This window comes from Salmo salar, chromosome ssa03, assembly GCF_905237065.1.
Source record: "Salmo salar chromosome ssa03, Ssal_v3.1, whole genome shotgun sequence".
Taxonomy (NCBI): domain Eukaryota; kingdom Metazoa; phylum Chordata; class Actinopteri; order Salmoniformes; family Salmonidae; genus Salmo; species Salmo salar.
This window is the reverse complement of record NC_059444.1, coordinates 36,127,737-36,142,003: the sequence shown is the minus strand read 5'-3', so window position 1 is coordinate 36,142,003 and position 14,267 is coordinate 36,127,737. Positions and strand designations below refer to the sequence as shown.

General features: G+C 40.2%; 1 protein-coding gene and 1 long non-coding RNA gene across 3 annotated transcripts in view; one reads left to right on the top strand and one right to left on the bottom strand.

The window, feature by feature from the left end:
• LOC106600391 (uncharacterized) overlaps positions 1-4,114 on the top strand; it is a 5,917-nt gene extending 1,803 nt beyond the window's left edge. The window contains exons 1-6 of one of the 2 annotated variants that reach the window (XR_006769119.1): positions 1-575; positions 714-866; positions 1,276-1,545; positions 1,706-1,761; positions 1,848-1,958; positions 2,059-4,114. The exon at positions 1-575 is cut by the window's left edge and continues 1,803 nt beyond it. This is a non-coding gene — a long non-coding RNA (uncharacterized lncRNA). Of the gene's footprint in view, positions 576-713; positions 1,546-1,705; positions 1,762-1,847; positions 1,959-2,058 lie in introns of both variants that reach the window. The other variant, XR_006769118.1, reaches the window with a different exon arrangement.
• On the bottom strand, positions 4,042-6,867 carry LOC106600390 (zinc finger protein 263). Its single transcript, XM_014191697.2, has 2 exons — positions 6,291-6,867; positions 4,042-5,426 (listed from the first exon to the last, which is right to left on the bottom strand). Exons 1-2 carry the CDS (start codon positions 6,565-6,567, stop codon positions 4,402-4,404), a joined length of 1,302 nt encoding a protein of 433 aa, XP_014047172.1. The 5' UTR covers positions 6,568-6,867; the 3' UTR covers positions 4,042-4,401.
• Positions 6,868-14,267: the final 7,400 nt, after the last annotated feature.

Below are 14,267 nucleotides of genomic sequence, written 5' to 3'. Positions count from 1 at the left end.
AGGGGTTCACTCCTCTTCACTCATTCCTCCTCCCTTCCCTCTCCCCTCTCGGCCCTTTGTCCTCTTCATCCCTGCCACCCTCTAGTGGTGTCCTGCCTCCTACTGGCCTTCCTCCTCCTCCTGTTCTGGATGAATAATGGGAGGATGAGGAAGGCAGTCTGCCTGTAAGGACGTGCTGTCTTACTCTGAAGAGATTTGTGTGGTGCCCCATAAGCCCATCCCTTTCTTTCAGTCTGTTTTTTGTGGTGTAGTTTGTCCAAGGTCCATTCCAATACAGTCAATCTTTGAAATAAAATACATTTGTGATGCTCATTTTATTGGTTAAGTGATTCTGAGTCAATATGTTTCTCTGACAATGTAAGTTAATGGCAGTATACAGAATGTGTTCTCCTTCTTCCTCATGACATGTCAGGATTCTGACCAGGACAGCCTCATGGCTGAGGAGATTGAGGTGTCCACAGAGATGCATGTTCTGGACATGCTATTGGATGAAGAGGAGCTGGACCAAAACATGTCAATTGGGGAACAGGAGTTTGGTGAGAGAGAGGGGAAAAGATGAACTGAAAGACAAAAAGGTGAGGGAGGAGATTCTGCATTTAATCTCTCACAAAAAAACATAAAGTTGAACCTCAAAACCTTTCTCTCTCCCCTTTACTGTTCTCGCTTTCTACCCCTCTTATTCATTTTCCTCACCCTTTCCCTTCCATCATCAGTACATGATAAGGCTCTGCCAGATGGCCTGACTGTAAATGGAGCAAGGCTTCTGTTTGGCCGAGCCCCGAAACAGAATGACACTGGAGTTTATGAATGTGTTGCGAACAATGGCGTTGGGACAAGGAAAGTAGAACATAACATCACAGTTACAGGTAAGGGGCAATGGGCAACGTTACTCCTGTATTTTGCTGAGATCTGAACAGAAAAACATGACACTGGTCACATGCCTTATTATTTATTTTACTGCTGCTCTTTAATTATTTGTTACTTCTTTTATTTATTTTTGTTATTTTTCTTAACCCCATTGTTGGTTAAGGGCTTGTAAGTAAACGTTTCACTGTTGTATTGGTGCATGTGATCATTATTAATTTTTTTATTAGATGCCTGATTAGTAATATTGTAACATTGCTGCCCCCTTGTGATAATAATCTGAAATACAGATCTCACTAAAGTTGCAACAAAACTGCATCCTATATACATGGCACTGCAATCGCTACCTTTGGTTGTTTGTGTTTACAATTTTGTGTGCATTCCCTCTTTCCTTCCCACTCTCTCACTCAGACATCTCGGAGTGTGCAGGAAGTGATCTTTGACACTCTAGTGATGATCATTATAGGTGTGGTTGCTGGGGTGTTGGTCATGGTCATTATCATCTTTATCAACTAATACCATAGACGCAATAACAGGACATTAGAGATGGAGTTTATTTCCACAATACTTGGAACCCCCTTTCCCTATCCTTAAATCCTCCTTAGTTTCTAGAAATCAACACTCTCCAGACAGGCCTCCTCCACAAGACTCAACTCTGTCAGCACAGACCCCAGACGACAGGTACAGAGTACTTTCAATTCAAACCCTTGTTACTCGTATTTTCAGTCATCTCTCATTTTCTTAGGGGGTCATTTTCAGTGATTAGTTATCTACTTGTGAATGAGTGTCTGCCAACAATCATTTGTCTTTCTCTACTTGTCACCCCACCCACTGAATGAAGACTGCACATTACTCAGACTAGACAGTAGAATGAAAAAAAGCCTAATGTCCCTTGAGGTGAGAGTTCATAAAAGCTTCAACTATATCATACTGATTGATTAATTGATGTTTAATCTGTGGATTATTGTGATCCCTCTCGTTAGGACCATCCCATCTACAAAGCCGTCAATCCACACTCGGTGGGAGGTGGGGGACGGTTCGAGAGGGTGATTTGGACTACCTGGGCTGCCCTGTCCTGTACCAGTCTAGCTGGCGTGAGTGCAGAGAGAGTATGAGGGGGGCTGAGATGGAGGGAGAAGTTTACTCTGTAATAACTGAAAGGCCTATCTGTTTATCTGGCTCTCTATTTTTCAGGACTCTGGCCTTCCTTCCTCGTCCCCAGGACCAGGACGGTAGTGTGTGGCCCACAGACATCCCCCCCAATGCTCAGCGACCTGGGTGGCCAGAGGGAGGGTGTGACCGAAGGGGACGACTGGGGCCAGACAGGACGTGCTGGAGGTTGATGAGGCTGACTGTGACACCAGTTCTTACAAGATCTCAGAGGCACTCTCCAACCACTTCCACTACAGCAACGGGTTCCTGCGGCCCAAACCACACTCCAATGCCATCCTCCTACACCCCAGAGGACAGAACATCTAGACAGGGGTGAAAGGAGTTGGTTGAAAAGGGAACTGCCCTCAGCTCCACCCTAACCCAATGGTCATGGAGGCCTGCTACTCACTCCTGTGAACTGAACTTGGATACAATTGGACTGAAGTGAGTGTTTGGCAACCTCATGTTCACATTCATTTACATTTTTAGGTTGACTTTGTCCTTTTTTTACATCAGCATGGGCTTCTTGTATACAGTGCCTTCAGAAAGTATTCACACCCCTTGATTTGTGGTGTTACAGCGTTATTACAAATTGATTAAATGTAGATTTTTTTGGTCACTGGCCTACAGACAATATCCCATGTCAAAGTAGAATTATGTTTTTTGATAAAAAAACATTTTATAATGAAAAGCTTAAATGTCTTGAGTGAAAAAGTTTTCAACCCCTTGGTATGGCGAGCCTAAATAAGTTCAGGACAAAAAATCTGCTTAACAAGTCACATACGTTGCATGGACTCTGTGTGTAACACTGTGGTTTTTGAATGACTACCTCATGCCTGTACCCCACACAATTATATGTAAGGTGCCTCAGTCGAGCAGTGAATTTCAAACACAGATTCAACCACAAATACCAGGGAGATTTCCGAATGCCTCTCAAAGAAGGGCATAAATATAAAATATTTTGTCTTGTTCATTCACCCTCTAAATAGGGTCACCCTCTCAAGGCTTTAAAATCCTTCTTTAGCCTGTCTCTTTAACAACTGACATCAATAAGGGATCATAGCTTTCATCTGTATTCACCTGGTCAGTCTGTCATGTTCTATAGTTGCCATGGTTCCCTAGCTTCACCATTCCAGGTGAAGCTGGTTGAGAGAATGCCAAGAGTGTGCAAAGCTGTCAAGGCAAAGGGTGGCTAATTTGATGAATCTCAAATATAAAACATTTGGATTTAACACTTTTTTGGTTACTGATTCCATATGTGTTATTTCATAGTTTTGATGTTTCATTATTATTCTACAATGTAGAAAATAGTAAACCCTGGAATGAGTAGGCGTGTCCAAACTTTTGACTGGTACTGTATATCTAGTGTTTTAGAGCCACGAATTTGCAGATTTACTGAGAGGTTAACCGTCTTTGGCTTGGCTAACTAGCTAGCTGGCTAATATTTTTGTTTGAAAAATGCATCTGGACACATTACCAGCTTTTTTCTTTCTCCTGGCTGCCAATTCCCGATCTTCTGAGAACAATTTTTAGGAGTCGCCTGAAGCGTGAGAGGAATGGGATATGCAGGAATATAGTAGTGCTAAGACAGAGCGCTCGTAGTGAGGACGACTGGCTACTATTCTGAACTTTGTGTGGTGAACTTTCTGGTGTCCAGAGCTGCTGAGGCATCACCCAAGTGGGTGCTACACAGACTGGAAGAGAAGAAGACCAGTGGATATAAGAGTCTGGCTGGTTCCCAGACGTGCCCTCTACAAGATCATCAACAGACTCCATCACCATCCTCTGACCAGCTCTCTCCGCTCAAGCCATGAACTGACCCTCTCCATCTTCAGAGGATGCAGCTTTCAAAGACTTGGCCTCTATTGGTTCACTTGTCATGATATATTGCGTGGTTTTTTTGTTGCTCTTGAAGCACAGAGATTCTATGAAAAGCGCTATAGAAATGTTATAAATTATTATTATGGAAAGAGCAGGTGTTAATGTTCTGTATTCTCAGTGTATTTCAACAACAACAACAAGGGCTGAAAGTTCAGAGAATTTTCATGTTTATTCATAATAATGTATGCATTGATAAAAGCACGTCCATTGTATTTTCTCTCCAGATGTGTTGTCTCTGGCATAGTCCTACGAAAACTAAAAAGACGATGGAGATCCACCTCTTGATAACTGTTCCTTTTAAAATGTACAAGCAGGAGGATGTAAACCTGTAACTTTAACTCCCTACAGTATATTAGCACCACTAGAGTAGCAGTTATGGTAGGGTCGCACTGCTCTCACTTTCCAGAATAGGAAGACAAAAGTAGCACACTGCAGATTTTTGCACGAGTGTCTTGACTGTCTTCTCATGAACTCTCTGTTCTCAGTCATTAGAAACATTTGATATTAATGTGGTTGTGTTTCATAATGTGTGGTACGGGCTCCAGCTGGTTTCTCTAGAATGTTCTTAGTCGTCTCGTCATTGTGATTACTTTTCGTTTGCTTTGTTCTGAGGCCCCTGTGTACTCGCTGGTGTGTGCGGAGATTACTCTGCTGAGCAAAACACCTCCCACATGTCACACAGCTGTACGGTTTCTCTCCCGTATGAATCCGTTGATGCATTTCCAAGTGACTGACCCTGTCAAAGCTCTTTCCGCAAAAGGTGCAAACAAACCACTTCTCTCTTGCTGGGGTACTCCTTGGGGCTATCTTTGCTGAGTTGAAACCATTTGGAGCAAACGAGAACACATTGTTTAGCCAAATGTTGGAATATGCTGCACCCTCATTGGTTCGCGTTTGTTTGTCTGACGGCACTCTGGTAGTAGTTCCATCCTCCCTTCTCTCTGGGTGCATAGTTTGCTCTCTGTGCTGACCTGGTTGTGCCTGAACCAAATCTGTAGAGGTCCTACTTCGGTCATTCCAACCAGACTCTGCTCGCATCTCTTCTTTCATTAGTCTGTTTATGTACCCCATCTCTGATGATGGATCGCTATCAAGACCGTCCACAGCACTTTGAATAATCTGTATGTCTGTATTGAGATCCTGTGTATATTGTTCTGTACCATATGAGCAATCTGGACCCTCAGAGTCACAGTTGATCTCTGATACAGACGCCCACAGATGACTCTCTCTGCGATCCATGGCAAACCCAGGTTCCTGATGATCTGATAGCTCTGTGCCATGTTCACTTCCTGATGTATGTAGTGAAATAACGTCATACTCCTCCTCGTGCTCTGTCTTCACTAATTCTAGTGCACTACCCTTCTCTCGGTGGCCAGACCTGTACTGTTCATTGAGCCCCTCTACTGATTCTGCAGGTGGCTGTGGTCTATTTTGATCCAGTTGTTTGTCTTTAGGTGTGATCGCTTTGTCTCTGGCGGTCTGCTCAAATGAAGTTCTTTCACCAGCATCCTCATCAGACCCCTTGGACCCTGAAAGGGAAGGTTTAACTGAACTGTCAGTAGCTATATGTCATAAACACTGTAAAACAAAGTGTACTGAACAATTTAACAAAGGTCAACAATAGAACTGAAACCCATTATCAACACTTGCCTGGAAACCTGACCTCGAATTGCATTCAATTCTACGTAGGGCAGAAATGAGTGTTTCAATCTGGAAAGTTTCCCTTCACAACCTCTAAAAGTCAGAATGTTGAATACAATTATTTTTGAACTTGTTGATATCTGTCTGTGCGGTTGCTCCTTTTGGAAGTAGGAATGTGAGACGATATATCCACAGGAAAGTATAATTACATGAACTTTTCTAAAGCACTGGTAGTGCTTTTGGATTTCTATCACCTGAAGCATGTGCACAAGATTAAAAAATACATTCATGAGATGCATGCATACTTGCCGAGCTCGTGCTTACATGGTTATGTGCATGCTTCTGGTGATAGAAATCTGAACCCACTACCAGAGCTTTGTAAAGTTGATGTAATCATAATTTTATGTGGATATATTGTGTCACATTCCTAACGCCAAAATGACCAACTGCACGGACAACCGGTAAAGTAGGTTAAAATATAATTGTATTCAACAGAGGTCGTGAGAGGAAACTGCCCTGACTCAAACGCTCATTTTTGCCCAACAGAATTCAATGCAATTCAACGTTGGGTTTCCTGGCAATATGTACACTAGCTAGGCATTGAGCTAAATTATTGTCAGTTATGTTAATACTGTATTTGATATGTTCTTGAAGAACTGACCCCTGAGTTGAGATGGACACTGGACAACAACACATTTTAGATAAGTCAACCTAGTTAGCTAGTACAGTAAGCAAGCACGCGCAGGCTTTACCCTGCTCTGTCCCTCTGGAAGACGAAGAGCATATGGAAGAATTGCCTGCTTCTCGCAGTTTGTAACTCGTTGCTTGCCGTTCGTTCTCCATAAATAATTTTCTTTTCAAGGCTTCAATTTCATTTTCTCTGTGGCACATTTCCAAGCGTAACACAGCAAACCCATCATCGAACAATTGACTTATTTCTGCCACTGCAGCTTTAGCCAACACATCCATAACGGATGATAATTTGGTCTGAAAAGTAACACAGTTGGTCATATTCTCCTGGAACAACATTTTATCGGACTAGTGTTATGTTTCTAAAGATAATGTTCAGTAGGAAAAGACAATAGTTGGCTAGCTATCGCTGATGGATTTTACTTCCGCGAAAACAAACTGAGGGGAGGAGCGGGAGAGGGCGGATATACTTTTAAGGAAATCGGAAACTCCCTTGGAATCGTAATAATACCAGCGATATTAGAGAAAGGAGGAGATGGGAATCTCTTTTGGCAATGAATTGAGGCAGACTGTCCCCCAATCGCGTTTAAGTTGTCATGCTGCGTCATGCGGTTGCTAAACTCATCATCACGATCCATTCAGGCTATGGAGTCGAGAAACTTGCCTATTTTCCTTGAAAGTACACAGTGTCCCGATTCCAAAGCAATACGATATTGCAGATAACAAGTTAATTATCTCACGTCTCGGATTTGTTATTGATATTGTACTTCTTGTTTACGAAATTCATGCTAATGTTGGGTTTTTGAGCTAGCGCCCAATTGACTCCCATTCACTTGTAGGAGAGCTCGTCTTGTCCCAGAATCATCCATAATGCACCGCGCGGCCGGAAATTGATTACAAAGGAGTTTCTCATCTCCTCAAAAAGTATATCTGTCAACACACCGTGTACGTTGGCAATGGGCCGCTCGGTGTATTCTGGGTAAACTCCGACAAGGAAATATCTAATTTTTAGTTTATTTTTTATTAACAGTAACATGCAAAACATAAACATAACAGCCAGAGGGATTCCACAAAGAAATTTGAAAAAAATGAAACTAATCCACATTATATCAATTCAAATACAGACATATAGCGAATACATGTTTTTGACATTTTGTTTTGTATACGTTTTAAAGACTAAATAGTTTTTCAAATCAGATAAAAAAATTAACAAAAGGGCCTTTTTCTTCATAAATTTAGGGTTAGGGTGTATGAAAGATTTTCCGAATAAAATAAAGAGATTTATGACATACTCACGTTCAATTGTGGAATCAGTGTAGTAAAATAATATGTAAAACTTAGAAATTTCAATGGTTGTATGCAATTTGAGGCCAAGATATAGTTTTACATCAGTCCAGAACACTTCACTATATAAACAATGACAGAATAAGTGTTCAATAGATTCAGTTTCTAGTTCACAAAAACTGCATTCACTGGTAACATCAGGTATATATTTAGAAATCAAGCTATTACATGGATAGAATCTATGGATAATCTTAAAGGAGATCTCCTTTACTTTATTGGTCACCATAAATTTGTGTGGAGTGAGCCAAACACGGCGTCAGTTTACATCAAACGATGAAGCCCAACAAAATATCGCAGAGGGAATAGACTTCCTGTAGAAAATATCCCTTAATAAACGATTGCTGAATTTCATATCTAGTAGACCAATGCCATTCACCTGGATATCACTTACAATTGGAGATATTCCAAAATATGCATTATTCTTAAGTAAAGTTTTTATCCCACTAGGTATAGCTTTAATAACAGTGTCATATTCCTTGCTTGAAACCTCAAAGTTGTATCTTTCCATAAATTCTCTCTGTGTAAATAGATTCCCACTAATATTAACTAATTGGCTGACAAGGACAATGTTTTCGAGAACCATTTATGGTTAAATAACATCTTGTTTCTATGTAATATCGACCCATTGTTCTATATAAAACATTTATGAGGTGAAAAGTTGTGTTTATACAACAAAGCCCAGCACATTAAAGCCTGCTTGTGAAAGGCCGCCAGTTTCACAGGAAGTTTACCCACAATATATGGATATTATAGTAAAACATTAAGCACTCCGAAGTTCTGAAAAACAAAATGAGGTATAATATTCCAGAAACTGAGAATTTTTTATGTACCTTTTAATCCAGTTGACCTTTGATATCTGATTGAAGAGAGTGAAGTCTAAGACATTTAGGCCGCCATCACAAACCCTGTTGGTGATAACATCTCTTTTGATCTTATGTGGCTTGTTTTTCCATATGAAGTTGTACAAAAGCAAATCTAAAGTACAGCAAGTGGATTTGGGAATGTCAATAGATGAAAAAAGAGGATGCATGAGATAGCCCCTGAGCTTTGGATAAAAGCACCCTTCCTTGAAGACTTAAATCCCTCCCTAACCATGAGGATATTTTTGTTGTTGTTGACAGATTCAGTTACAGGTTCAAATTAAGATAATTCACAGCCTTAAGATTTTTGGTGATCTTTACACCGAGGTAGGTTACAGTATCTTTTTCAGAGATGTTACAATCTGCTGGATTGACAGCTCCTTTCAAAACAAACATATCACATTTGGAAAGATTTAATGCCAAACCTAAGATTTTGGAGAACTGCTTCACGATATCCAATGCTAATCTAGCTTGTGACACATTTCTCAAAAAAGTGAGGTGTCATCCGCCTGTTGGGATATCTTGATCTCTCTGGCCTGGAATCTAATACCTTTAAATTGACTTTTATGAACTAATGAGCATAAAATTTGTGAAACTAACAAAAATAAAAAAGGTGAAATTGGACAACCTTGTCGTATTCCTTTGTAAATGTTAAACCTTGAGGATGTTCCATGACAGAGTTTGACACAGCTATTGCCACCATTATACAGAGTTCTAATAGCATCAACAAAAAAATGTCAAGATTTCTAATGCTTAAGACAATCAAAGATAAAATTGTGACAGTGTCATTTGGTCTTAATTTAAGGTTTGGCATAAGATTAGCTGTGTGGTTAAGATTAGTGTAAATATTATATTTAAAACAACAATTTAAAAAGATAAATTGCAGAAATAGGCGGGGTTGATGACTTTGTGTTTGTGGTTTAAACTTTTAAACATTCATGTGATTTTTCTTTTTTTAATGTGTAAAACATGTGGGCTCTCTCTGGAGTAACTCAAGCCTTTATATATACACACACATAGGCTTTTCTTATTTTGCCAAACTTGCATTCTATCCCCCTAGCATTAAGATCAAGACGCTCAAGCTTTCTGAAAATCCAAAAATAGGATAACAGGGAAGTCATCCAATAGATCACAATACTCAACCAAGTCTAACACCAGCCTCAGATTATTAGATATATGTTGCCCTTTCATAAACCCTGATTGACATTCATCAATCAAATCATTCAAGCAAGACTTTAACCTTTTTGCAAAGATTAAGGCTATAATTTTGTAACCGTTATTTAGGAGTGTGATTGGACGCCAATTATCAATATTTAAGAGATACTTGTGTGGTTTGGGTATAAGAGTAATAACCCCTTGCTTCAGAGAGGCAGGTAGTTCTCCCTTCTTTATAGCCTCCTTAAAGGTGTCAAGTAAAAATGGTGCTATTTCTTCAGAGAAGGTTTTGTAAAATTCAGAGGTTAATCCATCACAACCTGGAGATTTGTTATTTTTTAACTGAGCAACCCCGTACTGGATGTCCATAATGGATAAATCTTGACAACAAGACCGATTGAATTCTTCACTAACCAAATTAACATTCTCTATAGAATCTATAGAATCTATAGAATATTCTCATAAAACTTAGTGGTAAAGTCTGATAACAACTCTCTATCCTCAGTGGTAACCCCATTCATCTTAAATTTCCGAAGTGTGTTGAGTTCCCCTCTCCTCTTTTCCAAATTAAAAAAGTATCTACTGTTCTTTTCGCCTTTTCAAGCCATTGTTTTCTGGATCTTATGAAAGCTCCTCTAGCCTTTTCCTCATACAATGTATCTAGTTGATTCTGTAAATCATTCAATTTAGCTTTCTCATTAAGATCAAGACGCTCAATCTCTGTGATATCCGCAATTGTCTTAGAGAGTTCAGATACCTCACATCTCCTTCTTAAAGCAAGCCGTTTTCCATAAGTAATAGGCTGAACGGATTTTAAATTTCAGCAGTTCCCAATATTTCCCATATTCTGCATTAGATGTAGCTACACTCCAGTAAACAGAAATTAGATTCTTAATCACATTTTTTAAATCATCATGCAATAACAATGAGTTATTTCATTTCCAATAACCACCAGAGTATTTCTTACCATCATTACTGCATATTCTTACAGTCAACCATATGACTTTATGATCCATCAGGACTGCAGGCAGTATTTTTACCTCTACAGTGTTGGGCTCAAGACTAGAGGTTATCACCCACAAATCAATTCTTGATTGTAAAGAACGATCTCTATTACTCCATGTGTTTTGTTTCTCTCCAGGGTTTTTAACTCTCCATATGTCAATTAAGTCCAGGCTTTGGCAGAAATTCACAAACTTGTTCACACCAATTTTAGGCCTATGGGGCAATCTATCAGTCTCATTAGAATAAACCATATTAAAATCACCACCAACTATAATCTGACTGGATGGATATTTTCTCAGAAGACTTTTAAGAATTTCTTCAATTTCCTCTAGAAGTAAGTTATTTGGAGGACTAGAACAGTATCCATATACATTACACCACACAAATAATCTGTCCATGTGGTTGATGACCGCTACTAGCCAATGTCCATTGGAGTCCATTTGAGTAAACAAAAATTTCCCTTTGAAATTGTGTACTAAAATTAGGCCCAGAAAATGATATTGCCCCACTGATTTTTCCAATAATTATAGTCCTCTTTGCATGAATGTGTTTCTTGAACGAATACAAGATCTGCGTTGCAGTCCTTACAAAACAAAACAAAAAGCTTTTTTCTTCAACAGGTTTCATATCCCCCTAGCATTGATTGACATAAACTTCAAGTCCATATCTACAGAATAGAAAGAAAAATCCTATGCAATCTCAACTCTACCCTCTCTATAAAAATTTGCTTCATATATGTATTAACAGAAGTCTTAACTTGTAAACAGTAACACCATAATTCAAAACTAGAAAACTAGAACACACACGACAGAACAAATCACCCCGGTCGTATTTATTTTCCGTCGGCGAAAAAGGCTCTGATTCCCCTGTAGTATTCACCCTTTCCTTGATTTCGGGCCTGTTGTACAAGAGGCCACAATTTTGCCTTTGCTGCCTTGTCTGCTGCAGTCAAGTCCTCACCAAATCAACATTTTCTCTCTTTCAGAAAGGCGCTTTCCTTTGCTTTCTTCCAAACTGCATCTCTCGCTGTGTGAAAAGCAAACTGGATGATGATCGAGCGGCTGACGAAGGCATCTTGCTTCTTCCCAATACTATGAGCGACAGCCACAGCCATATCCATATAACCATATTTAAATTTTTACTGTTAAACATATTTACCACTGCATTTAAAAAAAATAGGAGAATGGTTAAATTAGCATTATTTTGAGACCCCCCCCCCCCCCTTTAAATTCGACTTCTGTTGCATTTAGGGGAGCTAACGTCTCATTCAGGGGACCTGAGTCCTCCTTAGCTCCTCTGTAATTCGTGTCATGAGCGTGCTTTTTGCGAACCACAGAAACAACTTTGAAGATGATGACCACAAAATGTAAAATCCTCAAGTTGTTACGAGAAACCTACACCGCTATGTCAACAGAGCTCATGGCTTACGAAATCCAAGTTTTTGGATATAATGTTAATTCATTACATGAATAATCTTGGTAAAATGTATTTTATAAGGAAGTGAAATTTGATCACCAAAGCACGTTTTCACCTACTCTGGGAAGATCTGGGTGGACACCCTACAAGTAATTTCTCTCTCGTTGATGGAAATAAACATCACGTACCCAACTTACACTTGTTACAACCTAATTATTACGAAACTTATATTCGATCAAATAAGCCACATGTACAGTGCACACAAAGTATTCACACCCCTTGACTTTTTCCACATTTTGTTGTGTTACGAAGTGGGATAAAAATGGATTTAATTTACATTTTGTGTTAACTTCTTAGGGATGGGGGCAGTATTCGGAAGTTTGGATGACTGCCGTGCCCAAAGTAAACTGCCTGTTACTCAGGCCCAGAAGCTAGGATATGCATGTAATTGGTAGCATTGGATAGAAACACTCTGAAGTTTCTAAAACTGTTAAAATAATGTCTGTGAGTATAACAGAACTGATATGGCAGGCGAAAACCTGAGGAGAATCCATCCGGAATAGTTTTTTTGTTTTGGTGACCACCCACTGAAATGCTTGTCTATGGGAAATTCAAAAGAAATCCTCCCAGATTGCAGTTCCTATGGCTTCCACTAGATGTCACCCGTCTTTAGAAAGGGTTTCAGGCTTGTTTTTTGAAAAATGATCTAGAATTTGTAGTTTTTCAAGGTGGCTCTCATTTTGACTGTAGTCTTGTGGCGCGCATGGATGAGGCAGTGTTGCCAACTTAGTGACTTTGTCGCTATATTTAACGAGTATTCAGACCCCTCTAGCGACACATTTTCAAAAAATCGACTAGCGACAAATCTAGCGACTTTTTCTGGTGTTATTGGAAACTTTTGGAGACTCTGACTTGAAAGCACGTATTGTTCTTACTCTTCTCAATGAGCAGCGGGTGCTGCCATGGGCCCCAACCCACCCCCGTCCCAAAGCATTCACAGGCGGCCCAGTCCTCGCGCAGCAGTCCCTCCCAGCTGCAGTCAGAGCAGGATATGTTCACCCCTCCGCGTCCAGACTGCAAATGAATCACGTATGCGGGAAGCCGCCGCTGGCTGATCCCGCCCTGGCTTACATTCAGGGCGGGATGTAAATGTAAAATGTTCTTTGTCTAAAATAAATCACTGCACAAAAATAAATCACTGCATTTGACTCACACAGCCTCAGTCACTTACTCACCTTGTCTGTGTGTGTGCCTCTCTGTGAGAGAAGCTAAACATCTAGCTGGCTAGCTCATCATGTCTCAGTCTAAACTGTACACTCAAAAATACAGAAAGGAGTGGGAATCAATCCCTGAATTCAAAGGCTGGTTGAAGCCATTTATTGGAGATGATACTGATGCCTGTATTGTAAGGCTGATTTCTACACCAAACTTTGTGATGTAAAAAAAACACATGACAACTCAAAAACATACTTAAAAGGCAAAGCCTTATAACAGTTCCACCCAAAACAAGCTGCCATTTATGGTTAAAAGAATTTACTCTGCAAAAAAGGCTGAGGCCACCATGGCATTAGCTATCGCTGAACACTGTTCCATGCTGACATGTTATCACATTGGAGAAGCATGTAGAGCTGCTTTCTCAGACTCCACTGCTGCTACCCACTTCAAAATGCACAGGACAAAGTGCACAGAAATGATTAATGGTGTTCTAGCACCATACTTTCTGAAAAAGATGTGGGTGACCAGCGTTTCAGCCTCCTCCTCGATGAGTCCACGGATGTAAGTGTTTCTAAGTAACTGGGGGTTGTGATAAGGTACTTTAGTGACACCAAGAGACAATTGTATCAACATTTCTGGGGCTTGTTGAGTTGGAGGGAGGAGATGCCAAATCTATAGCCCGTGCTGTTGTGGCTTTCCTCGAGAAGTGTTGTTTTAAAAAAGAGAAACTCCTGGGGATAGGGACTGACAATGCCTCTGTTATGACGGGGATTAACAATGGGGTCCATAAAGTGCTGAAGGAGGAGTTTGGCCTCAAAAATCTGGTTCTTATTTCCTGTGTGTGCCACTCTCTGCAGCTTGCTGTAAATCATGCTTCCAATTACACCATCCCCCGTAGTGTGGAGTACTTGGTATGAGAGACATATAACTGGTTTTCAGTGTCTCCAAAGCGCAGGGAGGCCTACAAGGCCATATCTGAGACCATCAACTGTGGGGAGAAACCTTTACAGATAACCAAGGTGTGTGCCACACGTTGGCTCTCTA